Here is a 27,711-nt window from a genome sequence, read left to right on the forward strand (position 1 = left end):
TAAATATATATGAGATATATATTTAGATAAAAAATGGATATGCCCTATCAGAGTTAGGCTGTTAGCTTCTCTGGTTACAGCTAGCAAACCCAAGGCACAATAGCATAATTGAAATCAATGGAGTTAATCCCATGTTGTGCTGTTGTAACTGAGAAAAGAGATGGGTCCTCAATTTACCCCTAAATCTTTCAAATAAAGCCATCTGCTCAAAAGTTTGGTCAGAACAGGTTTTAGGCCATCATCATGGCAATAAAAGGAAAATGAATGATTCTGTGAGGAATACAGCTTTTTGTACATAAAAATGAAGCAACCTTGAAAATCTATTGACTTTCCAGTAGGTTAATATTTTCTACTAGGTGGCTATAGCCTATAAAAGTCAAGCCTGAAAACAGATGAACGCAAGTTCTTCTAAGTTGCTATAAATTGCTGAAATTTTCCTGAATACTTACCAAATGCATAACATGATAAAGTCTGGTATTTGACCTTTGAGGTCTAAGTTTAATGGGAATCCATAAACATACCAGCTCAGTTTATGGAGCCACTGTTTCGTAGGCACCCTGTTCCAAATTTTATACCGGAGATGTGCTTATTAGTAAGACAGTGAAAACTCTGAAAATCTATTCCTTGGATGGTGGTTTTTCCCTCAACTTTGTAAGTGTCAAAACGTGAGAAATACCAACTTCTTTTCAACGTTGAGGAGTTTAAATGCCTTCAGAAAATTGCTATCAATGTCAGATGGCCAAAACCATAAGCGGTGGAATTCTCCAGAAAGCCCCCAACCTCTTGAACTCCATTTCAGCAGAACGAGGAGGCACAGCCCTGCTCTGTGAGTTGTTGGTTCTGGTTTCACTTCCAGGGATATTTCGCCTTTTCAAAAAGTTATCTTTGTAAAGCTATTTGAGGCTCTAACTCTTAGAAATACTGAAATATGTAGGAATTTGGCATGGGATTCAGAACTGAAAGAAAAATAATAGTTGTTTTTCTTTCAAGAATCTGAATTTCTGCTAAGTTAGTGGGCTTGTTTTTCTTTGATTGTAAGCACTGTAACTTTCAGTGGAAGTATAATTATTGTTGTATTTTAGGATTATTATTATAAAAGCAGCTTTGCGTGGTCTGGAAAGCAAATACAAATCGCTAATAATGAATACTGAACAATTTTGAGTCAATTTTAAAACCCATAAGTAAAGACTTACTGCAGTGAGCTTTCAAACTCTGCATCATGGAAAGAGAAAATTCTTCTGTAGCCCCGGATTTGGAAAAGATGCAGAAAACTTTTTCCCTTATCACCAACTTCTGCACTGTTAGCCCTCAAAACATTAACTATTTTTTAACTAATAACAAGTGTCTTGAAAACTCTTTGCGTCTTTAATAAATGTGTTCCTCTTTGGTATTCTGTTTTGTTTAGGTTTCAATTATTTAATTACAGATCCTGATATGAAACTAATCATGCATGCATCCATATGAAGCTGGCATACTGACAGGATAAAATCATTAAACAGTCATTACTATAAACTGACGTCGGCCTGTAATTTTTGCAGTTAACGGGGGAGTTGATGCTTGGTGAACAATCCAATTAAAACTGGAAACAAAAGACTTAAAATGTCAGCCAAATTGCTTTTTAATAGTCAATGCAGCCGTCACAAAACATAAACATTAAAGTCCCTGTAGTAGCATAAAGCTTCATGGTGAAACAATTCTAGAAAATGAATAATAATTACAGCATCCTGAGAATTCTCTTAATAGATGTGTACTCATTAAAATACTTTGTTGGTTAGATTCATATGAAAAAGTATGTTACCCTTGATACTTCTTTATGCTTTTGTTTTGAAGGTTTTATTCGATATTTTATAGGTGTAATTTCTAGTAATATTAAAAAATGTGTGTCTTATTTACAAAGAGTTTAAAGAACTGCATATAGAGAAGCTTTGAATGAAAAGCACCTTAGTAATGTGTCGAGGTTAACCAAGAAAATGGCCACAGAGAACTTTTATAACCTATTAATGCAGTAAATAATGTCATCTTTATTAATTTTGAATTGCACCAGATTTCCTTTTGAAGTTGAGCACGAGTAATGGGAGAAGCTTGTCAAAGCTCATTTCCTGAAGTTGTCTGTCTAAATTAATTTATATGGAAGTGGCCTGAATGGTACTTGATGGACGCTCACCTCAGATCTTCCAAGGTGTTTAAGAGCGCGGAGTAGTGTTAAAAGTCCTAAACCATTCTGGAGAAGTAGGGCACAGCCTCTGCTTCAGTGGAGTGGTGTCACCCTGTTGGTGTTTCTGAAAAACTATGTGCTTACTTGCAAAAGCCTAAACAGAGACATTAGAGAGACTGACTTGAAAGCTGTGGTTTTGTGCCTGGGCCACTACATTCATTTTCAGGCATTACATTCACTGTTTGTGTGTTGTGATTTGGTCTTTCCCTACAGGAGTTTTTCTTTTCTTTAAAAAAATAATCGATTTGTTGTTTACCATCAGTTACACGTGTAACATTGTCTTTCCTCCAAGCAAGCTTAGTACTATAGGAGAAGTGTCAACATTCCTAAATAAAATGTTAGCAAACATCAATGGCAGGAATAGATCTTTTTGTAAAAGTAATTCTTTTATTTGTGGATTAAGCTGAGAGGGACAGGACTTTGCTAGCTACCTCTAGGGATAAAAGGCAGAAGTAGTCAGTCAGGTCATTCTGCACTGAAGTATATTCTTTAACTAATTTATTGTAATCTGTATGCCATGTAAAATCATTAGGTGAGTGACAAATACCTTTCTGTTGTGCTACCTGGCAATTACATGCAGCTTCCTTCTTAAATGTACTTCCTTCCACATACTTCTAAGGATAACTAAGAAGACATCGATAACTATCCTACAGCTAAGGTTTTCATGTTTCCTGTATTTAAAAAAAAAAAAAAAATGTTTCTCTTAATTGGAACAATAGTTAAGAATTAAAAGGAACATTTAAAATTATTCCATGTTTAAAAAAAATTCTTCCTCTTCAGTCATGAAACTTCAAAGGAGCATATATATATTCTAAAACTATAATTTGTCTTAACTCTTTTTTAAGAAATCTGTCAACTGATCATTGACAGACATTATATGTGAAGGAGAATAAGAGTGAAACTGAAGGAAATAGCCCTCTGCTCTGACCACCAGGGAACTGGTAATGTTGTTGACCAAAATATGTCCTACTACAATTTGTATATTAGTTGCAAATTATTTTATCGATTATACTGCTCATAGGGTAGGATGGGAGGAGCCACATGTACTTGCAATAAAAATAAAAATCTGCCATCAGTATCCCTTATCTGATTATAAGCACACATATTTGATGCTTGTAAATTCTTCAACTATGTTTAAAACTAACCTCTACAAAGACAAAGTCTCTTCTTACCTTCAGGAAGAGTAATGGATCATATTCCTAATTTATCTGACTAGTTTGAATGTGTATGGATGTATTCAGGAAGAGAGATAAAAGCATTTATTTATAAAAATATTACTGAATATTATTTTGATGAAGTTTAATTTAAGATATATATGCACATTGGCATATAAAGCCACAGTTACATTAAGCATATTTGCATACTATAGATACATTTGACAGCTCTTTCCCGCACACACAGGTTGCTATATAACAACAGTTATATTTTTTTTTAATACTCCCAATAGTCATATAACAGTCACTGAAAATATTTGTGAAGATGTTCATATCAAGCAATTTGGTGTCAGTGTGAAATCCATAACAAAAACATATGGGGGTACTGTTTTATTGGATAGAACAAGACAAGTTCATTTTCTTATATAAGCTATAAGCGTTCTTCAGAATATTATGAATGTGGAAACTAATCAGTATCTCTCCCAATGCTCCCTTATTAATATATTTCTAAAAGGATTGTCTTTAAAATGAAGTAAATACGTGGGGATAGAAGCACAGTTACTGAGTGAGCCAGAAAAGCTTCAAGCCTCTATGTCTGAACGTGTTGTTGATAATAAAAACAGATTGAGTATTTTCAATTATGCTCTACAAAATAATGTCAGGAGACATGCTGGGTATCTGGATTTGATGCAGTAATCTGGAGTGCAGGGCATCAGGTGTCTCATGGCCTTTGTATATCGAGGTGGAAGAAGCTGAAGCTGGGATTTGTCCATGAATCCAGAATCTTCAGACACTTCAGGCTTTAGGAGGCAAGTAGTCAAATAGGAGTCCTCACCTTGGGCAGCCCTGTATGATGAGCTCAAATGGTGCAGGGACTTGTACATTTTTGGGGCCTGTAATGTGGCTTGACCACAAGCAGTCAAGTTTCCTGAAAACGCTGCAAAGTAGCAGAAACACATATGGAGCAGGTAAGAGGTAGTTGGGCAAGGTTATCATCTCTTGTGGGGAGGTTGATAACAAAGTGGCTTAATCCATCTGTATTTGTGATACTTCCACTGAACTACTGGGCTAAATACATTGTGTATTCAGTATGATTTATATTCCCTAATTCCATTACCCATAGATCCCTTTTAAAAAGCCCTCACAGCTAATGAATTTAAGGACACAAAGGCCAAAGCTTGAATATATATCACTGCCAAAACCATCAATAACTGGGGAAACATTAATTTTTACAGCCATGGTTGCTTGCAGCCTATTTTACCAATCATAAACTGCTCTTTAATCAAAATCTGTTCACCTCTAAGGTCATCAAAATTTGCTGCTAGGCTACTTGTAATTGTCTGGCTTTTGTAAACTTGGATGATAGGCTTACTGTGTAAGCTGTAATCTCCTTCACTTTGTTCAGAGTTTTAGGATAGTGATTGTACTGTCCCCCGTGAGTTGCCACTGACAGAAGATACAACTCGGGATATTGACTGAACCCACCACTTTTAAGTAAAGGCAGGAATTATGCATTCTCCTGAAATACCACCTTTAATCTGGCTGGGAGCTGTCAGTCTGCACTGCTATGAACACTGTGATGTTAATTGTACCAGTAGCTGCTTCATCTGCCAAAAAAAAAACACGGGAAGCCCTAGCTAGTTTTTTAGGTTGTTCTCTTGGTTGGTCTCCATCTAATTGCAGCGCGTCACTTCTCCCTCCATGTTTTTCCCTTGACCTCTGTGACTCCCTCACCAATGGGCCTCTTGTGTCAGAACTCGTAGTAGTGATTTAAAAGAAATCCTGTCTGAACTGGACGTTGATTTGAGGGACTCTGATGGATCCATTCTAGTGCGCTTTTGTTCTACCTGCAGTGGAGGAGATGAAGGGACCGAGTAAGAGATTTTCATTCCTAGCTTGTCATATTAATTGATGTATACGTGAGCATTTCACATAAATGTGATAATGTTTTTCACATAAATATTACACAGAGTACGCTGGTATTTATAGATATATATGAAGTACTAGAGAGCAAGGCTGTAATTCAAGCAATTCAGCAGAATAAAAGCACCTCAGGAGCTCTGGTTGTATGCATCCCTTTGGCAATGTTTTTTTTTGTGTGTGTGTTTGTTTTATGCTTTTTATGAACACACATAAGCATGATTATATTGTCAGGTGCTTCTGCATGAAAACATTTAAAACTTGCATATTATCCACAGTACACAGTGTTATAACATGGAGCTCATTGCAGGTTACAAACTACAGAATTGAGAAGGCATCTTACAGTGTAGTGTTTATGTCCAAAATTATTCTACTTCAGCAGTCAGACTCCCAAGTTAAAACACTGAGTGATGGAGTTAATTAAGGAGGAGTAGTGCTGTTAGAGCCCTGATGGTCTACTGATATAAGTGCCTCTAAGTGAGGGAAAGTTTGTCAGGAAAGGTAATGCCTTTTATTGCACCAGCTGATACAGCTGGGAAAAAAAAAAAAAAAAAAAAAAAAAAAGATTGTTTTGGGCCCACAGACCCTTCTTTTTGGTTTGAGTACATTAACAATTGTTAATCAGAAAAAAAAAAAAACAACTCTTCACACACACCTAAAAAAAAAAATGTATCAGTCTTATTTTTATTTCTAGAATTTTACACAGTAAAAATTGACAAGCTAAGCATATGGTAGACAAAAAACACAGATGCCAGAATCTTTTGAATCTTGAAAGGCAGAATACTATTAAATGAGTCCTATCAGCAAAGTTAGGAAGGGCTGCCATGTGATAGTTCCCTAGTGATAAATCACTGCCTTTCCTTCCCTAATGAGTTCAAACCTCCATTCTCCTTCATCTTTCTGCAGCTATGCAAAGAGTTTGTTTGCAGAAACACTTCTGAGGAAGCTGGTTTTTATTTTCCAAAACACTGTGAAGTGTCCAGTATTTTTTTTCCTGCTTTTTTCATGTTACTAATTGATGTCTTACCAGAAAAGGAGCCCAGCAGCATTACCATCCTGATGTGCAACAGCAATTGCCCAATTACAGAACTTCTGCTAATGAGAATTCTTTACACTTTCTTTTGCTACAAGTTTTAAGTTAGTGATATTAAATATCAATAGTATATGCAGATAAGAAAGTAATTTATACTGTTTGACTTGCAAAGATTTCCTAGTAAACTTTAAGTAATGCAGCATCTGTTTATTTGAAATAGTCCAAAAATGAAAATTAAAATAATGGGAAAATATTAGGCTTATATTGATCTTCCTAAATACATATGGACTTCAGAAAGAATTTTAGGTGAATATACCACTGTTTTCACAAGAGAGTATATTAAACAGAATTAAAGAAACAGGAAATACTTATTCTGTAAGGCAAAAAATTTTTAAATAGAGATCTGCTGCTAATACTCCCAGCTTTTCTTTCTACTCTGCAGTTCAAAACCAGTTAATTGTGTTTTCATAATGTTTGCTAGAATTACGTTAATTATGAGTGTTTATAAAATATAGCCACTTCAGTCTTACAGGAGAAGTTTTGACTATTGTATTCATGTAAAAATAGAAGAAGATGTGCTGCAAGTAGTTCATAAGAAGTCCTTTTCTTCCTCATAGCCTATATACAGTTGTGGTTGGTTGTTTGTGTTTTTTTTTGCTGTATAGTTAAACCATACATCATTCAATGTAAATGTTACTTGCATGTGTAAAGTGTTGAATTGCCATTGTATTTCATTTCTAAATATGGCTCAACTTGAATATCCTGAAGAAAAACAGCAGAAGTGAATTAGCATTAGGAAACTGTTAGAATTCTTATTTTATCTTTTTATGTGTGTGTTAAAATGATCCACAAATGATAAGCTGGAAGCTGTTGATGTGTGTTGTATACTGTAAGGGATTCAAGTGAATTGAACATATGTAGTACTAAGAACATTAAGGAAACATTTAATGGGATCCACATGAACATATTGGACTGAGTGTTTAAGTATTGTAAAGTTGTTTGATATCATAAAATGTAACTCCAGCTGTATTTTATGCTCATTTATGCTGTTCAACATACATGGTCTAAGACCTCCACTAATTTCTCCTTGGAAGTGAAGGGGCTGTTCAGATTATCCATATTGCTTAATTGTTCCCTCCTTCCATCAGGCTGTCCAGCACCATCCCAGCCAGCTCACCCAGGCAAACTGGCTTTGGTGGGGGTGAGTTCAGGGCTCGTGGGTGCAAGGCAGCAGCCTGTGGTGGGCAGGAGGGCTGGTCTCTGAAGGTCTCTACATCTCTCTTCCTTCGTATGTGAACTTTGAGTCCGTGTGACCTTTAGTTTGCAAGCATTCATTGAATTGTAATTTTATTTTGCACAAAACCACATGGTTTGTAGAATTCTTCAGGGATGTTTGATATTTTATGTTCTGGAAGATTTACTCTGCAGAAGACTGAGGACAAAAAAAATTATATGTAGCAAAACTATAATATAATGGTAAATTGGTATTAAAGGTACTGGTTGGATACTTTCATATCCTAGTGGTCTGACAAAGCGCTAGAAGCAAAGCATTTTACACGTAAGGTAAGCCAGCTAAATACTGAGCTATGTCAGAAAGAGCAAGTGCAAAACAGATTACTGAATGGAACAGAAATGTATACATCAACAGAACAGTCCCATACACAATTATTTTTCATATTTACCTTTTTTCAAAATAGGTCAAAATAAAAATAAAAGGAATTAAAAGACAGACAACAACTAATTATGGCTTGGAAAGGTCATTGGGGCATACATAGAAAAAGAATAAAGATGTAGTCTCATAAAATCAAATTGAGAATGGAAGGAAAGGGTGTAAAGATCAATAAGTGTATTAACATGTAGCAGAGCCAGCACTCTGCAACAGTGGACCTGCATCTAATTCTTAGTTTGTCTGCCCAAACCTAGTGCATAAATCTCATTGGAAATTTGATTTTTTTTTAATTCTGTGCCTTTTAGCTGTAGTCTTAAGCATTAAGATACTTTGTCTTCCCTGCACTGAATGTCTTCAGTGCCCGTCTATGTAAATTGTGCACAATGCTTTTGGCTTGATCCTTCTCCTCTTGGTTTGTAACTGAGTAGTAGTATGCCCATAGAATAGGAACCTAAATGAAAAATCTCCGAACACGTGCTGCTATTTAGTTCATTAAATAATAGCTTGCAAGCTAATTCGTACTCAGATGAGACAAGTCTGGGAGAAAAAAAAAAAAAAAAAAAAAAAAACAAACATACCAATAAGTAATGAATTTAGGAACTGAAAAAATTAAAATATCTCAAAAACACTATAGGTTAGATGCAAACCTTTTAAGGTTCATTACTTTTTAATATATTCTCTCTGATACACTTCACTTAGTACTGATGCAGGCTGTTGTAGTCTTGTCAGTGAATGATAAAACAGTTCAATTACCCTTTCTTTGTGGATCTGGAAAGTATACTAAAGTGTGCTTCAGAACTGCTAGGAGAAAGGTTTAGCAAAAGTTCTGGTTTATTGTCAAAAATAATTTTATTGGGAGCTAACTAGTTGATAAAGCTTCTTACTTCATTTTTGTCAGGCGATAAAGCAATTCTGCTGCATCTTTATGAAGGTATTTTAGCATGACTCTTAAGCTGAGAAGTTAATGCTCATGTTGTCCACTGGTTTGTGCCTCCAATAGCTCTTGAAGAGAATGGCAGCACTCAACCAAACGTCGCCGAGGAGGGGAAGTTTCCAAGTCAGTGACCTTTGTGCTCGCTAAGAAGCGGGTGTCTAGGAGAAAAGAAAGATCTGAATAGTTGTGTTCCCTGAAGGAAAAAGCAAGAGCAGAACTTGACAGCTGAAAAGGGGCTGTTCAGGTCTGCACCCCATAGCTGGAGGTAACAAGCAGTATTCCACTGCCATGGGGCAGCCTGTGTTCAGTATTGACCAAGGGCCTTCCAAAAGAATGAGGCAGAACCAAAGACGAACAAACATTTAGGACAAAACTAGAACTTCCCCTTTCAAGCTTCAAAGAAAGGAGAGCAAGTAGAAACCCTACAAATGAGCAGAATTACCAGAAATGTTTTCCTCTTTTGTAGCTAGCACCAATACAGCATTGTCTCCTTTGGGGTGAGTGCCTCGTGTTTGTGAGATGTCTCGGAAGAAAAAAAGATGAACAAATTAACACTGTTACCAAAGAATGAAATAAAACCCCTAGAAAAAGGAATTGAAAAGAAGTTTAAGTGGAGTTTATGGAGTGGATGGGGAATGTGCGAGTTAAAGCAGATCTGGTATACAATAAAGAAGTGCAAAGAAAGCAGAAATGTCCTATTTATTTATTCAGGAAGCATTAACATTGTGTGCTCTGTGGAGATGGGAGAACTCTAAAAACAATCAACTTTTAGCGGAATGAATTTAGACGTTTTCTAAACTGCTCCTCCTGACTGAAAAAAAAAAAAAAAAAAAAAAAAAGGAGGGGAGGGGGTGAGGTCTAAATGTAAGTGCGGGTGAGGACAGTGACTCTTCCACATGAGAAGACCAACAGTGAGGCCCAGGAGCATTTCTTCTGGCTTTGCATGTTGCTCAGCCAAGAAGCTGATCTGTAGCAAATTATTGTAAATGTAAACTCTGAGCTGAAATCTTGTTAGTAGCTACAATTTTAGATTAATGGAAACTCCTAAAATGTCAATAAACACTTTGAAAATAAATAATGTTATATTTGCATAATATGCATAAACTTTTTTGTCTAAAATTTTTTTTAAAATCTGAACGTTGTAAGCAGCTGTTCCAAGTAAAAGCAGGTGTTGTCCTGGGTAGGTAGTGTCATGCTGCAATAGGGTAAAAATTCACAGCTAAGTTATCTTCTGTAGCACTCCTGTGCACTTCAGAAAATTGGAAATTTTAGACAAATTTGTGTAATTATTTTCTTCTTTTCTTACTTTTTTGGTATTTGAATGATTTTGCATGAAGTTATTTTACAGCCTACTGTTCACTCGGAGCCCCAAAGAATCATGAGCATGCAGATTTAGATACAATGATGTTTTATATCCCAAGCAACATTTTTTTGTGGTATAAAAATAAAGTTAATGGGACGTAGACTTAGTTTCGAGCAAAATAAAAATAAGTTTGATAAATTAGAAAGTCTGTAAGAACTAATTGGATACTCAGGCCAGATTCCCAGCTTGATGACTTTACTACACTTCGTTGAAGTAAAGGGCTGATGCAGAAGACCTGTTTTTAAATCACCAAAATACCTCAGAATGTGATGTGAAGTTTTCTGCAATGCCAAGAGCTGCAGGAAGGGGTGACAAGTGTGATAATTAAAAAGGAATCCCCCATGAAATCTGGTGCATTAAAGTATTGTGAGAAATAGCACTGAGAGATACAAGGTACCCTACTGACCAGAAATGCTTCATGGTTCACAAAGCAGAACCAGTCTATCACATGGAACAAACTAGACTATTTGTCAGATAATTGCATGCTATTGACAGGATAGGGACGGTAAAAGGAGAAGAAAGGAACTCAAGAGGTGCGTTGCCATACAGATCCTATAGATTTTCCCATATACCTAGAGAAGCAGCTGCCTTGGTTGCTCAACATTTACCGCAGAGCTTTTGAAGTACCTTGCAGTGCCTGACTGTGTTACTGGCAAAGATCAGTAATTTTCTAACTGATGGGACAGTGGTACAACCATTAAAATGGTTTGTCATGCAAATGATTGGATGTGTAGTAATCCTGCATATCTTCTGTAGAGTGCATTTAAGACTGATACCGCTAAGAGAAAGTCACTGATCACATACTAGAGGATGCTGGACATCAAATAATATGTCCAAAATTTTGGTAGATTTCCCTTCTAAAATAGCAGGATATAGGATTTACTGAGATTAATTATTATATGAAAGTGCCTTAGCAGATTATTTCAAAGCTCTGGACTGTTGACTCCAGTGATTTAATTTACTGAGATCTCCAGTTTTCTAATATTCTTCGAAATGCTTTTCTGGTATATGCAAACTACTATTGCAGTGTAAACCTTAATGCAACTGTAAGAATGCTGCCTTGATAAAAGATCAATGAAATTAAAAGGATTAAGCTTGGGCCAAATCCGTGACTGCTTTGCTTACTGCAGCACAGAGGAGCTTATGTGGAGCACTAAACAACCTTGTTGCTCCAATTGGGGCTGTCACTGAGAAAAAAAAGTGCTTGCTTTTTTTTTTTTATTTCTTTTTTTTTTTCTTTTTCCTGCCAGCCATTCCAAGAAGGGAAAGGGCACACTTTCATCTTTCACCTTGAAGACAAACTATGTCATAATTTGAAGAAAGCACATGTTGTAATGGAAGGCAGCAGTAGTTCCTTGCAGGGAATTTTTTCAGGTTCATCAGAGCTCTGCTCCAGCTGGTTTTGTGCAAATGCAACTGGATGTCAGCTGAGGGGACAGGGAGAGCGAGGGTGAGTTTAGGAACGGGATGAAGACATACTAAGCTGGAGGAAATTAGCTGGAGGAGTTTCAGGTTAATAGCTTCGCAGCTCACCCAATCCAGCAGTAATGTTTATCAGCATCTTCTTTGCAAATTATTTGTTATTGTTCATTTAGAAAGGGATTTCTTGCCTCTATTCTCCATAGGTGCATCTCATGTTGCACTGAGAGGTCTTGGATGCTCTTGTGGGAAATGAACATGGTTTCATTGTACCTTCCAGGCTCTGCTGCACAGTAGAGTACATCTTCTGTATTTGCATGGGGCAGGACCATTGGTGCCCCCTATGCACTACTCATCACGTACCCGTCACCCATCCCAGCCTCTCCTGCGGCTGGAGCTCGTGGCCAGCCCACATGCTGCCATAAGCCCTTTTCTCCAGGTATCTGGATCATTCAGGTAGTCTTTCAGAGAGCCTTTTCCCAGCACTCAGTTAACAAATGCAGTACCACAGTAGTAGAAATGCATTGATCTTATTTTATGGAAGGTATTTATTAGGCAGTAGGAATTAATTAAGTTATATTCTTTCTTGATTTTAAGTGAGAGGATAGTTCTTGTACCATGTCTATTTCTTTTGCAACTCTTCTTAAATGAGACTTATACCTGATGAAATTAGTTGGTATCTGTGCAGCAATTCAATGTCAACTTGATTTATTTGTTCTTTACCCTCCTCCCCAAAAAATCCTATGACAAATTAAGTGAAGGTTATATCTTCTACTTTTTGTTGTTGTTGTTGTTATTGTTGCTCTAACTTCAGTGCCAGAGGGTACATCTGTGTCTAATATTCATCATTTCAGTAAAGTATTACACCCTGAATTATTTCACACCGCACCAACATTTTACAGACACACGAGTTAATAACATGATCAGTTGCACAATGCTCTAATCCCATCAAATGCTATATCATCCTCGTGCTCTCCCTGTCCTTTCAAAACAATAAGCCTCTGGGTCTCCCTCCTGTGTCGTTTCAGACATGCCAGGGAGCCCACACAACCAGTTCACGTTCAGACCCCTGCCGCCGCCGCCGCCGCCACCGCATGCGTGCACCTGCACCAGGAAACCGCCGCCAGCAGCCGACACACTCCAGAGGAGGTCGATGACGACTCGCAGCCAGCCCAGCCCTGCTGCCCCCACTCCCCCCACCAGTACACAAGATTCAGTGCATCTCCATAACAGCTGGGTCTTGAACAGCAACATACCGCTGGAAACCAGGTATGGACCAACCTGCTCTATACAGGTTAAAAAACGTTAAAAAAGAAGGGTTGGAGGCCTGATGTTGGTGTGTGAAGATGGTGGGGAATGCAAGGTCATCATTTGGGACATGCCAAAGCATTTAGATTTGAGGCATGTAGTATAGCCATGCAAGATCGTTCTTAATTGATTCATCTAGATTGTCAATGCTTGTAAAAGCATGTGTTTTGCAAAGTTTGGGAAGAGATTGATTTCCTTAATGTGCATAGGTTATATAAGTATGTTAGATGTGTGTGCAGCGAAGATTTGTACTCCTGTACTTGTATGACCATCCCACATTCTCCCAGGGACGTTTTGTAATCAACAAACAGAAGGTTTGTTTAGTTGGTATATTCTGACACTCCTGGAGTAGGTCAGTGTTCTGGACTTGGCTTCCTGTTGATAAGAAACAATGTAATAAAAATAATACTAAGAAAATACTTAATAATACTAAAATAATATTTCCCTCAAGGCATATTTAAACATTTTATTGCACATGTACATAAAGAACATCATTTGATGACCATTTGATCATAGAGGAGTGATACAGGTCCAAGACATGTGTGGAGCATGAAGAGCCTTACATTTAGGAACTAGGGAGGAAGGGTTCAACTGCAGGATCAGCAATAATTTACACTAATACTCTGTTCTGAAAAATAATGGAAAGCAAATACATTATGTATTCAGCAAACCTGTGATTCGGTACCCAAAATTCTACCTGCAGAGATACATGAACACCTTCCTCTGAGTCTTTGACCATAAGCTTTTTCATTCCTGTGAAGTATTAGCTAATTTGATGGCTTTTAACTACTGCTGTGTTTGCTGACTTTATCCCTAAAACAAGCCCTTGAACAACCTTCTTCCTCTTTATTGTGAACAGAGTTTGGACTAGGGTTTCCTTTAGGTTTTAGCACTGTCAAACATAGGAAGTGCATAACTGTCTGTTAACATGGTGGTTGGTGACATGCAGATGAATGTCTGACATTCAAGTAATCTGAACTAGAGAACGTAAGGCAATATGCATAGAAGCGTTTTGTTGTTAATGCACACATGTCCAATGGCCATTTATCACAATTAATCACTGTGACCTTTTTTTTTTTCCTTTATAGGGAGTTTGTTTTTATTTTATTACATAATTTAATTTTAATGTACGTCTTTAAACACTTACCTGCTGCTAATTAGAAGTGTCAAATTAAGTGTTTTTTCTCTGATAGGCTGTTAAGTTGAGATTCAAGAATAAGCTGATTCATTTTGCAATAAAACTTTCTTTATTTGTCCTAAGGACAAATCACAAAAAGAATGAAGGAGGATGGAAACTTTTTCCCCAAAAGTGAACATGAACAAAATTTTAGTTCAGCTAGTTCCTCATCTCACTGTGTTTACTCAAAATAAAATCAGAGAGACAAACTGAACGTAATTTTGCAAATACTTGTATTACATTCATTCTTAACTACATTTGTCCAGATTTCAGAACAGAAATTTGTCATTTAAAGTTGAGTCAAAGGAGAACACATTTACCTTATTTACACTGAGGAGTTAAGGACGAAAAGAACAAAAATCAGATAACAGAATAATGGTGAAATAATATACATTGAAAATAATAAAAAGTACAAATTTAAAATGCAAATACTCAATAAGTATAATTGAAATTCTATTTCTTATTAAATGTACTTGAAAAAAAATCAATATTCAATAGATGGTTGGAATCAGAGCTTCTGTTTACATAATCTTTATAAAGATATATGTCTGCCATTCATGATGTCACAAGCTTATCTATCTATACTGTCTGCTACACAGAAGACTGCTCGTTAAGCGTTCTGTACCCACTAAGTACCTTTTGATTGTCTTCAGTCAACGCTGAAATAGATCTTATTTAGCCCTTCTGCATCTCTATTCATTATTTTCTCTTCAAACCTCCTTGCTGGGAAAAATACTTTGCAATTTTAAGTGTTCACTTCTGTGTTTTTTTGTTTTTGTTTTTGGTTTGTTTGTTTGTTTGTTTTCTGTTTTCTTTGTTATTATTTTTACAGATTTTAAACTTCTCATAAAGTACATTTTCTAGTGTAATATCTGTATATCTACTTGCTTCTGTAATGTATATAATTGGATACTAATGAAAGGGCTGTGCAGTGGATTAGTTTTTCAGACTGGAAACCATACTAGGGGCAACCCTTTGGCAATTCACTAACTGGGAATTTTCCATGTTCCTAACCTTCAGTGGTTGTTTCAGCTGATTTCATGCACCCTCCAGCAGCTCGCTGCAGCCTCCCCTGAAGCTGGCTGAAAGGCTGCATAATCTGAAAGTAGAATCTGCAAGACTGTTCCCAAGATGTACCTGCAGTATATGTGGAGACAAGTGATACAGCAGGGGAACTTTGTAATAAAGGACATCTGTGATCACCACTTCTCAGAAGTCTCTAGTACATGGCATATCCTTAGAGAAAAAGAAGGGCTCGCTGTTTGTTTTTTCTGCCTTTAACAGGGAGTGATTCAGCCAGAATTGAACAAATACTTTGGTCTAATACGTGGATTCTCTTGCCTTCCTCCTGCATTAATGTTTAGCTGTCCATTAAAAACAATCCTGCAAAATAAAGGGAAGCATGTCAATGGCAGCTGTATTTCTGTGCTAAATCTTTAATAGTACAAAATCTACCTAATATGTGCATACTAATATGTCTAAGCAGAATTTTTTGTTGTTGTTGTTTTTTAATTTGGCACATTTGCAATCAAAAAGACGATTTAGAGACAGTAATTTATTCCCTACTGTAATAACTGGACAAAAATCAGAATGCACATGTTCAGCTTTTCTATCCAACCGTATCTCCTGTTAATCCACAAACAGCACATGTGTTTGCATGGTTTAGCTCCAGCCACGTAGTATGAGACACTTTCCAGGCAGGCACAGATTCCCTAGAACTAATCATGTGACTGTAAATCCTGTTCACCCTAGATAATGAGAAGTGAAGCAAGTTTATGAGGCTGCTCGTGAAGATAATGCATCATATTTATATAACAGAAAAATCTGTAGTTCTGAAAATGTTTAACATACTCTGATTAGAGATGTATTTGTGCACAATTGGTTTTTGAAACCTATATTAGGTGAAAGGGGCTGTAGTAAAGACGTTTAATGAGGTCCGTGTTCTAAGAGTTTTTTTGTAGAGTAAAACCTGGTCATATTTTAATTGAAAAGGGCAAATTAGGAGCTCAGTTTCATCTAGAGGTGTTATATGCATGGACCGATCCACAATCCAGTCATGTCAGGACTCGACTTTCTGGCCCAGCTGTTCACTGAGGACACTGACTTGGAAAGTGGCAATGGCTTGTTCGAGTTCACACAAGCCTTTGGTAAAGCCACACCCAGTCTTGAGCTCTATCATTGCCAAGGCCAGTTCTCGGCCTGGTGGTGCTTCTGATTGTAAGCAGCCTAAATGAACACAGGAATTAGGAACACCTTAAAACTTCAGAATACTAGTCATAGAGTACATGTAGCTCTAGAAATTGGAGAAAAGCTGGATCTGCAGGAGATGTCCCAGCCCACACTGCCGGCTGACCATGCTGCAGCCTTGGGCACTGCAACGTGCCCGTAAATGCAGATGCAGGCTCCATCTGTATGCATGCACGCCGTTTTGAAAACTACTTACTCATTATTAAAATGACTTACGAGAATGTAGCAATTTTATTGTGTCACACAGAAAACTCATTCGTAAGTGTGGCCGGAAAAAGACTGCAAGGATCTCTCGCACTACATGAAAACACAGGAAACATCAATTCTCTGTTTTAGGATAATGCTATTGGGTTCTTACATAAATTGACTTTTTTCTACGCCCCCAGAATAGAGTACTTGCCACCTATTGCCTATTCTCTCCATTTCCACTAAAATAATTGTTTTTTTCAGGTTTCATAGATACTTTGCTCTAATGTTTCAAATCTTATGATTTACAGTGTAATACATTGTCATTATCTGTGACAGCCCCATCTGAACGTAGCTTACTGCATTTTATGCAGTATGTATTAAATCCTGACAATTCAAAGGAGTGTTTTTCATTTTCTCCATGCCCTTTTAGTTGACTCAGTGTTTGTTTCCATATATCTTGCATTTTTGCATTTGTCTGTTCTGGTGCTTGCTATTTTTTTTTTGTTGTTTGTTTGTTTTCACTTAAATCTAATTCCCAAATCAGGAAAAATAAATGTAACATCAAATATGGATTATTATCTGGCATTACTCCTGATGCTCCTTACTGTATGTTACACTCCACTTGTAGATAAACCATTGGATGTGCTTATTTTGAGGAAAGTTACATTTTGCATTTAGATCACCCAGCCATTAGATCTTTTATTTTTTCTGTCTAAATACCAAAATTTCCCTCATGTTGATTTTATGTCAATACATTCAATTTTAGTCCTGTTTTGTGCTTCAGTGTTTTACATATTTGCTTGTTCCTTCCTTTTTTAAATCAAATTTCTTTCTAGTTCCCCTAACCCATTTAGCAGTGTTGGCAGTAAGGTTAATGCTGTGCTGAATGGACTGAAATCTCCCTTCAATGCACTGGTGATGAGCCAAATACTGTGAAGAAGACAGCTTAATTTAAGCAATCTTATCACCATGGTAATAGCTCCTCTAAAGGGACAGTAAGGTACCAGACCATGAACCTGAGATTCAATTATCATTAATTTATATAAAACTTTAAAGTACTAAAATACTAGATTAATAGGAGAAGCATTTGGGGTTCAAGGCAGTTGTGATTTTTAGTTACTCTTCAGCAATATTTCAGAGCCCTAAAGTTTGATTATGTCTTTAAATGCTTAAAGACTTAGACAGTTTTGGAGTTAAAAAGTGTATTTAGCTTCTCATATAGATGAGGTCCTTCAGTTTTGTATTATATAGTTATTTAAGGTGCCTAATTAAGACTCTGGGTTTCTGTTTTCCTAAAAATATCATCTTGATAATGATACTTTTTAGAACCAGGAAGATCTTAACAACTATCACTTAGCAAGAGACACATTCAGTAGTATGGTTTTCCCTTGTTCTTTTTTAATCAAGCTCATAATTATTTGTGCCCTTCAAAATTAATATTGATAGGCTTTCAAACTACAAAAACCTGTGCATATTGACTCTCCATTTAAGCTGAAGTAGTGCGAAAAGCAGAAATAATTACAGAAAATACATACATATATAAATGTGCACACACAAAAGCAGGTAAGAATGAGCTCTTGAAGATTTGTTCTTTCTCCTTGCTCTCTTATTTGAGCAACCTGTGAATTTAGCCCTCAATGCAGAGATACAGAAAGCACTTTTATGCCTTCCTTTTTTTTTTTCCCAGTTCAAGGTTTCCATAGCAAACAGAATGGCTTTTATAGCTCCTGAGGCACACAGGTGTTGATGATCATAAACCACCAAGCAGGGAAACAATTACTATTACAGCAATGCAATTCATTAGGAACTTGTTTGTGAATGGAGACTTTTCCTGAGTTAAATAACCACTCTTGTGGTTATTCCAAAAACATAAATGCAGGGGGAGCTTCATTTATGATCTTTTCTTCCAACAGACTTCTTCAGTATTTTTTGTTTTGACATTTCTCTTGTATTTTGTCATTTTCTACCTAATTAAACAATAAATCTATCCTGTAGAGAAGCTGATCATATTAAAAAACAAGCTTGTGGCAAGGGGTTTAAATCCAGTCCAAGTCCCATGTGTTTCCACTATACAGAGAAAAAAAAAAAAAAAAAAAAAGACTTCTGAACTGTAAAAGATGAATTGGAAATGTTAAATATGACAATGAACTTAAAATAAAAGCTGTAAATATGACCTTAACTTTAATAATGCAGGAAAGATACCATCCTACATGGAAATAAAAATGTAAACATTTGTCAGCTACAATGAATTACAATTTTAATGTTGGCAGCTATGGTACTTGAGGGTCCTTCTTTTGAATAATTTGAGATCCAGTCACTTTGGCCGATGAGGCGACTTAAATTGTTTGTGTATTCTCCTGTTACTTTTCTTTGGGAAAAGCTCTGGTTTGTCTTTCTCTGGAACAGTGTGGTAGGATTTGTATGTATAAATGTTTTTGTACATATAAATGTCTTTGTGCTGCCATATTAGAGTAACCTGGGTCATCATGCTGCAGATAGTCTTCACTCATTATTTTGAATAACAGAATAGTATAGAAAGTAATAAATAAAAGTAAAGATGTGTTGATATTTTATGGCCAGCAATAAGCAAGCAGGCCTGTTAGCTTTCTGTGAAGAACATTATTTTCATTTACAGAAACTGAAAGAGAATGAGTATAAATTTGGAAAGAGAAAAATAATTACATATTAATAGGTCTAGGCTGATTTGGAAAACAGAGACTATAGTAGTAGAAAGGGTCATAGATCTGCAGAGTACCTTATCTTTTTATTTTTAAGATAAGTATGTTATCTTGTATCTCAATAATGTTATTGCCTGAAAATGTGTATCTATTCCCTGGATAGCTATTTCTAGGAAATCTGTTTTGGATGACTGGATAGAATTTTCCATAGGAAATATGCTCCTGTCATCCAGTAAAATTTGTTGAGTGAGTGGCATTTGTCGCTTTACACTTTGGCATTTGACAATATGTATGGGAGTGCAGGTATTTAGAAATAGACTCAAATTCTGGTAATAAATTCAGTTGGAATATGCATGAATACCCACAGGAGGAAATTCGTGGCAAAGAGAACTACGGGCAACTCTGTCTACTTTAGTTATCTCATTTTCATTTCTCTGTTTTAAGCCATGCTTCTAACCAGAGAATACAAGCAAAAAAATCACAATATTAGTAATTTTTCTTTCGTTTTTATGGTTTTACGGTATTCTGCAAATACTACACACTATTCTTTATAGAAATTATGTAAATATTATTGTAAGTGCGATTTTGATTTTCCAAGTCACAAATTAATATACTACTGAAAATGCAGATTAAACCACGAGCTCCCTTATTCCTTCCTTACCCCACTAACATCTGTGTATTTAGATCAGTTTCACTCAGAGGTCACTTGATTTGTAGTGAAAAGGGAAGTCCTAAGCCACAGAAAAGCATTTTTTAAAAATACTTGATTAATATAGCAGAGTCAAAGTGTATCATACTAATAAAGCACATACTGATCTATACAAGAGTAATTGCTGCCTTCAGCGTGGTAGTTTTTATCTTCTTTTTGTTAAACAATCAATGAAACCAGAAGACAATTGTACTTTTGACAACTGTTCCATATTAGAAGCTGTTCTTGATTGATCTTGGCACCATTCTGTATTTATATAATTATATAAATATAATATAATATTATACATTTCCAGATTTCTGCCAGGAACCTTAGTCACCTGATTGGCAGACTTAGCTTGCCTACAGCAACGACAGACAAGTGAATCGACATCATGTCACTGTTGTTGCACTGTACTGAAGCACTAAGTAAGGGATATAGGTTCTCTTACATCCTTTCACATCCAGAGTCATGAGGCTAGGTTTTCAAACACTATGTAAAATAACTAAGAATGAATACAGGGAAGCAGCTCTATGTGAATGATTTAAAAGACAAGTCCTGCTTAAAAGAGGAAATTTTAACAAAGCGGTTGTATTCCAAAATACAATGCCCTGGTGGGATTTAAATGTGTTTCAATTATACACATAAAAATAGAATGATAAGTTAGATAATTATTGTTCGTGGCAATTTCCCTCTTCTTTCACACTTGTACTTTGTTTTTCCTATGGTTCTTGTACGCAGAAAGATAAAACAGGGCATAGCATTGCACCAGATAAAATTATGGGTTAGATTTTAACTATTAAGTCATGTCTTATAATTTCCATACAGTTTTTCTGGGTAGATTTTAAAGAAGACAGTATGGTTCATATATCTTCTTTTGCTAAATAGGTGTGTTGTTTTCCCTTAGCATAACTGCCTTGTTTTTATGCCAAATGGTTTGCTGAGGATGGGAGATAAAGGAATCGTTTATAAACAGATGTTTATTATCTTAAATTATCTGATTACTATCTGATTATTATCTAAGTTTAGATGTTCATGTGTTTTTTGTGTTTTTTTTTTTTCTCCCTCTCCCATTTCTTGTATGTAATAGAATAGATAAAAAATCAGTAAAGAGCAGGTTTCTGCTTCTTGCCAGTGTCACAGGAAGTATTAACTGTTTTAGAAGAGTCAGCTAACAGTGGGCTTGTTTGATGTTTACCAAAGTAGGACAACTATTTCAGTTCCAAATCCCTTTTGGCTTTCATCTTTACGTATTTTCTGGATTTCACAAAAATCAGAGTTGTTCCTATGTTTCAACTGCTATGCCTCTGAAAAAATCCTTTTGCACTTCTTTTGACATCTAAATCAAATTTTATTTCAATTGCCTACTTAAGCATTGGTATAGAGATACAGTTAAATATATATAAACACACAGTTACAGAACTGTTTGAAAAGACGTTGAAAAATTTACATGATCAAACTGGAGGCTTCTTAGCTTTCCTATCACTTAGCTAAGTAGTAATTTATTATGCTTTAGTAACTATTTCTTTAATGTGATACAGGTACAAATGTGTATCTACTTGGTTTACCCAGGAGAAATGCAGACTAGTTTTTTGGTATTGCAAGATTTCTGGCATTTGTGTTTTTGCTAACTCCTGCAGTGGATTACTTTTCAAATCCTCTTTTGTTCTTCATTTTTCCTCTTACAAATCTGTAACTTTTCATGAAAATGAAGGTTGTAGGTACAAATCAAAGTGGATTTCTAGGCCTACAGGTGCCAGGCACAGGGCAAATACATAGAACTTAGAGAAGCAGTATCAAGCCCTCGACAAAGCTGAGGGACATTACTACAGTATTGGGATGTCAAAATATTTTCTTGGAATTTAATTAAGAAATTCTGTGTGGGGTTAATCTAGTTTCTGTAATTGAATTATTTATTTAAGTAAAATTGTTGGGGATGCTGCTTCATGTGTAGTTTTTACAGGACTTGCATTACTACTCCAAAGAAGAAGCCAGAAGTATGTAACAAAACATCCAGATAGAGAAGGGTGTAAAGAAAGAAATGAACTCCCCTTCTCTCACCTTCTCCTAGCTGAGAATTCATCATTTTTCTATGAGTTTCACTCTTGGAGTTATATACCATTCCTCTTATTGCTGAAAAAGAGCACTTAGATGAGCCCCATGAAACTTCATCTTTACAGAAAGCAAGCTATTCTGTGATCAGCGGGACTAAGAGGTCTGATTTCATGCCTTATGTCACCTGAACTACCCAGCAGCTCCTTTCCTTGGTCCCTATCTCTCTACTGGGCATCTCAACGTAGCAGATTTACACCTCGCTATTGATTAGTCGATGCCTCTTCTGCACAAGGGGCTGGATGGCTGCTGTAGTGTCTTAGGGAGCATGACCCAAGTTTGCAAGTAGCTCATTAAGGTTTTGGTTCCAGATCAAGTTGCTGAATTTTATGAGTCTGGGAGAGTCTTTTCCTTTCTGTCAGCTTTGCTTTTGAAAGAGTTCAAAGTTTGGAATTTTTGTCAAGATGAACAAATGGACAGATAGGTAGATAGACATTGTGGCTACTTTTTAAAAGAATGAATATTTTCCAACTGTGTTTTTTAGATGGTGAAATTATTACTGAGCCTTGAATATTTTTATGTCTTGGAATTATCAGTGTAATAAGTGACTTTATTTCGTGGACAGATGCTTTGCAGATTATGTCTTGTACTTCTCTTTTTAAAAGAATATTGTCTTCATCTTTTTGAATGGCTTTGATGGTTTTTGGAATATTTTATAACTTCCCCCTCTTAAAATGAATAGTCTTACCAATTGTTCTTAAAAATTCTATGATTTTTTTTTGTATTTCAATTTAAAAAAAAAAAAAAGCCTTAGCTTTTCTCATAGATCGAGTATTAAAGCACATACCAGTCACATATAAACTTTTGAACTGCGATTTTTATTATTTTCCTCTTTAGAGAGCCTGATTCTATAGAATTGATAGCAACAGTTTAGCTTGTCCTAATGCCCTTTGGGAACAGTGTTGTGCTTAAGACAGATGAGTAGTCGTCTGTGTTTATGAGAACATAGTTGTAGTCTAGCTTTGGAAATTTGTCTTTATGCCACTAGTGTTTTTCAAATTCTATAGAAATATCTTTGGGTACTCAATATACTCTCCCCTAGAAAAAAATGAAATGCATAAACAGTTGTGATTTTTAACATTTTCTCAACATTATTTCACTGGTAGCTCACTTTCAGTGTAGCATTGCACCATAATCTTAGTTTCATTAGAACAAGTTAGAGCAGTGTAAATTCTCCTCTGTGTCAGCATAGTCATCTATCTACAAGGGTATGAGCTGGATCCAGCTTGTTTGTACTCTTCTGCTATTAAAGTCCATCTGCACCCTAGTACTTTACCATCAGGCTATGAAGCCACATTTATAAATCCTTGTGCAAGAGAATGAAAATATTCCTGGCTATTGATTGCAAGTCTATTAGAGCCCTAATAATAACTTGATAACTTTCAGTTCAGCATTTCCTTGCCTTTACTTTCATACCTTTCAGCTATGCACCATGAAGGACAATCAATGCTGCCAATATCAGACCATATTGCAGTAATTTCCAAAAAACTTAAAGGAAAAATTATCAAACAAGTAGGGTTTCTACATTATGTCTTCAGAAAGCAATTAAAGAACTATTGACTGGTTAATATATGATTTTTTTAATCTGTATGTATGTGCGTTTGTGTATGTATATATGTATATATATGCACAGTATAATGATACGTTTTTTACTTTATATGATGAGTCTGCTCGGTCAAATATCAGTAGGAATTTTGCTGTGATATTATTTTCTACTGAACGTCTAAGTGACTACAAATTTCATAACTGCTGACTAAAAAGACCTCATGTACTTTCAAAAGTCTTCGTGTGTGACAATGAAGCATTGAAACCAAAATAGCCAACTGTGTTCTGATGGCCTGATAGGAGTGAAACAGAATTATGCAGTCCTGTAGACAGTTAGGGTATTTCATTGGAGTTTATTATGTTCCTGTATTTGAATTTAGCATTTTTGAACTCAAATGGTTATAGGTAACATTACTTTGTTCAGAGCATTGCCATCTATTAAATAAGGGTCATAATACATGTATCTACAGCTATAGAAAAAGGAGAGGAAATTACAATGAGCCTAATATCACTGCAGGGTGCTGTACTCAGTCAAGTGCAGTCGTCCTCTTTTTTTGGCTGAATGCTGATTCCTTGTGCAAGAAGTATGAAGCAGGAATAACTGGTATACTCACCACAGCTAAGGCAAAATTTCCTTCTTGTTGTTCATCAGAACAATCCTGCTATGTAGGCACTGTGAACAGCAAGCTTACCACTGTTCTCATTTACTTTCTTTTTTATGCAACTGCCCGAATAAAAGGCCTTTTGAAAGATAAAACTGCCCTGTAATACTTTTTTATTTTCTATAGTCTGCCATTTTGGAGAACCGCAACCTTTCTTTTAAAATCTTCTAATGGAAATACATAATATGATACTCATTACACCTTTTTGGCAATTACCTTTCCAGGAACATGTGTTTACAATATTCTTAAAGTCAAATGTCACAGTGTAATCACGTTTCATACTCTTGAGTGTTTGATCCATTCCACCATGAATGCAGCGGAGAAATTCGACCAGCGTGCATTGATTGATCCACATATATTTCCTGGCAGTCCCAGCACACGTGGCATGGTGGTGCTTACCCAGGACCACAGAGCAACTCCACGTTCCTCTGCTGATGGAAGAATGGGGACGTGGGTTGTACAGGAACCAGCAGCAGCAGTCCCAGATGCTCTTACTCATCCTGGAGCTCACAAGAACGGGGCTCAGCTCAAAGCACCTGACCTGCAAATGGGTCGCTGTTTTGCAACAGCATCTTGCTTCCACAGCAAAGAGCTGGCAAGCTCCAGGGAGCCGAATTCTGTTCTCTAGGAAATGCCTTTCTGAGTCAGAGCTACTTGGTTAAACACAAAGGCTGGGGAGATTCAGGCGGAAACAATACTCCAGTGCCAGCTCTATGGCCAGGGCAGTCCTTGTTCTTGCCAGCTGTGTAGAGCCTCTGTCCCTTCACTTCTCACCTCTGACCTCATGGGTTGAGGCAGAGAAGTGAGCTAACAGGCTCCCAGAGAGGCTTAGATCTAGATGACAGGAGATCTAGATGCACATCTGTCAGAAAAGAGCATGCTCAAGAAGTTTGACCACATACATAAAAGAAAGAGGGGCCAAAAAATACTGGTTTTTGAAATATTTGGTGTGATCAGTCCTGGATGTGTCCCTTTCTGCCACAATTTCTGAGCACACAATGTCGTAAATTATTGTTTAAAGTTAAATATTTTTCCCTAATCCTCTTGGGGAGCACTTGTCAGTCCTAAAAACCGTCCATCTTCCTACAGTTAACTATTCTGTGTTTCTGCACCAGTGCCTGTACTGCAAGGCACGTTCTGTGCCTTATTTTTGTGCTAATGGAGGTGTTCGCTATTTTTTCTTGAAGTGAATCAGTTTTCCAGCCCATGTTGAAATAGCTCCCCAAATGAATTCTTTCTTAGTATGATGAGAGTCACCATAGTAAACAAAAATATTTGAAGAAAAACTGTTTGCAAAACAGCTCAATTAAGAATACTGAAGAAGTTGTACTTGCCTATACAGTAACTAAAATCCTTCAAATTTAGCTTTAATTTTCTAGTAAGTAGTCTCTTTTTTTGTGTGTGTCCTCCTGGTGAGACGAACACCCCTGGCTGTGTTTGTGGGCAGGGTGAGTGCTGCTGGCCAAAGTCCCCCCATCGCTCACAGCGCTGATGAGGTGCACAGGGCTGCGGGTCCTGGAAGAGCCCTGGGCATGGTGCTGCCCAAAGCCCCATCCTCCATGCTGCTTGGACATCCTGTAAGGGATGTTAAGATGCGTTTGTGTTGTTTCACTGAAAAGTTACTGGAAACCTTGCAGTGGTTAAAAAGTTATACTTCTAGGACAGAAGATGTTCAAATATACCTTTTCCTGTCGTTTATATTTTCCATACACTGCATGCAATATTTATTGTGCAATGCTTAATAGTTCCTTTCACTTCTTACAGTGCAAACTGGTTTTTACAATGTGGTTCTTTGTCTTCTTTTTGTAGGCATTTCCTATTTAAACATGGATCGGGGTCTTCAGCTATCTTCAGTGCAGCCAGTCAGAACTATCCTTTAACATCCAATACTGTTTACTCTCCACCTCCTAGGCCTCTTCCTAGAAGTACCTTTTCTAGACCTGCCTTCACTTTTAACAAACCTTACAGGTGTTGCAACTGGAAGTGCACTGCTTTGAGTGCTACTGCCATTACAGTTACGCTGGCGTTGTTGCTAGCCTATGTTATCGGTAAGCCTCTGTTTCTTTTCTATGCTGAATTATTCATTACCTTTTCTGCTCTGTTGTCATGCTTGCTTTTACACTAACACACATTGTGATTTACTAGTGGTGTTTGGCAGTGGGTCCTTGGTAAATTCTGGCAAGTAAAATGCTATGTTGGCCAGAGGTTGAATACAATGTGGAGCTCTCATTAACTTTCTAATGTGTTAACCTCACTACTGTCTACTAGAGAAAGAAATATTATTCAAGATGACATGTTTATACTAGCAGAGGATTCCTACTGATTTTAATTGCTGTGATATTTTTCTTAAATTAAACAGCTGATTTTCATATCAAGGCTTACAACATTGTTGCTCTTAAATAATTATGCTGAAAAAATATCAGTAACTCTAAGTTGTCTTTTGTTAGGTTACCTTATTTCATTTCTTCAATCTGGTCACAGTTTAAATCTTTCCTGTTTTCCCTTTAATACGTATTTCATTGAATAGACTTGCAACTAGCTCTGAAATTAAGGCATTTTAAGCCACATTTTCTGTGATATATTTTGCTGTCCCTATATTGAATTTATGTTTCAGAAAAATGTTACATAAATTGAAGTGCACTAACTTAATTTCAAGCTCATTTTTGGTAAGTAAATTTGCAATTTTGTTATCACAATAGGTTGCCAGCATTTATCACAGTAGGTAGAAACTCCTTACTTTTCTTTTTTTTGGTAGATATATTGAAGGTGGGCTTGGAGTCACTGTGATTAAAACTGTATGTGGGAGAGCAAATCTTTTTGACTTACTATATGGGATTTTGGCTGAACATTAATTGTTGCACATTTTCTATATGAATTGAAAATATTATGGAACATTAATTTTGTTGAATCTTAGAGTGTGACTGTGGCTTCTGTACACATGAAAATCTAATGACTTTTTGCTAATGTGATGCATTTTTTCACACACACGCTCTGTTGATTTAGTTGCCAATTTTCATATGAGCAGGAGCCAGAGTATCTCTCCAACATCTTATAACTTGGGTAGGAATAACTCTGGGCTTGCATGGAAGGTCATACTCGGTAAAACTAGTATAGAGATGCTGAGATATACCTCCAAACAGAAAAGCAACCATTGGGTTTCTGTATTCCCTGAATAAACATTTTTATGATTAAAATTATGAAAATTCCAGTCACTTATATTTCCTAGTGTACTTTTTGTCCCGTAGTGACAAAGTTCTTGTTATTCTCAGTGAGATGCTCATCAGGAGTTGTTTTTTTTTCCTGACATCGTGATCTAATGCAGATGGGAAAACAGATTTGATGAAAGCAGATCTAGTGTATTATTATTTGATAGCACCTAAGGATCTAGTAAGCTACAT

General features: G+C 36.5%; 1 protein-coding gene across 5 annotated transcripts in view; it reads left to right on the plus strand.

The window, feature by feature from the left end:
• TENM1 (teneurin transmembrane protein 1) overlaps positions 1-27,711 on the plus strand; it is a 918,746-nt gene that overhangs the window by 744,331 nt on the left and 146,704 nt on the right. For all 5 annotated transcript variants that reach the window (XM_068696724.1, XM_068696723.1, XM_068696726.1 and 2 more), the window contains 2 exons: positions 12,736-12,976; positions 26,123-26,361. In XM_068696724.1, the coding sequence (XP_068552825.1) occupies positions 12,736-12,976; positions 26,123-26,361 (480 nt within the window). The remainder of the gene's footprint in view (positions 1-12,735; positions 12,977-26,122; positions 26,362-27,711) is intronic.

Source organism: Anas acuta, chromosome 13 (assembly GCF_963932015.1).
Source record: "Anas acuta chromosome 13, bAnaAcu1.1, whole genome shotgun sequence".
Lineage (NCBI taxonomy): Eukaryota > Metazoa > Chordata > Aves > Anseriformes > Anatidae > Anas > Anas acuta.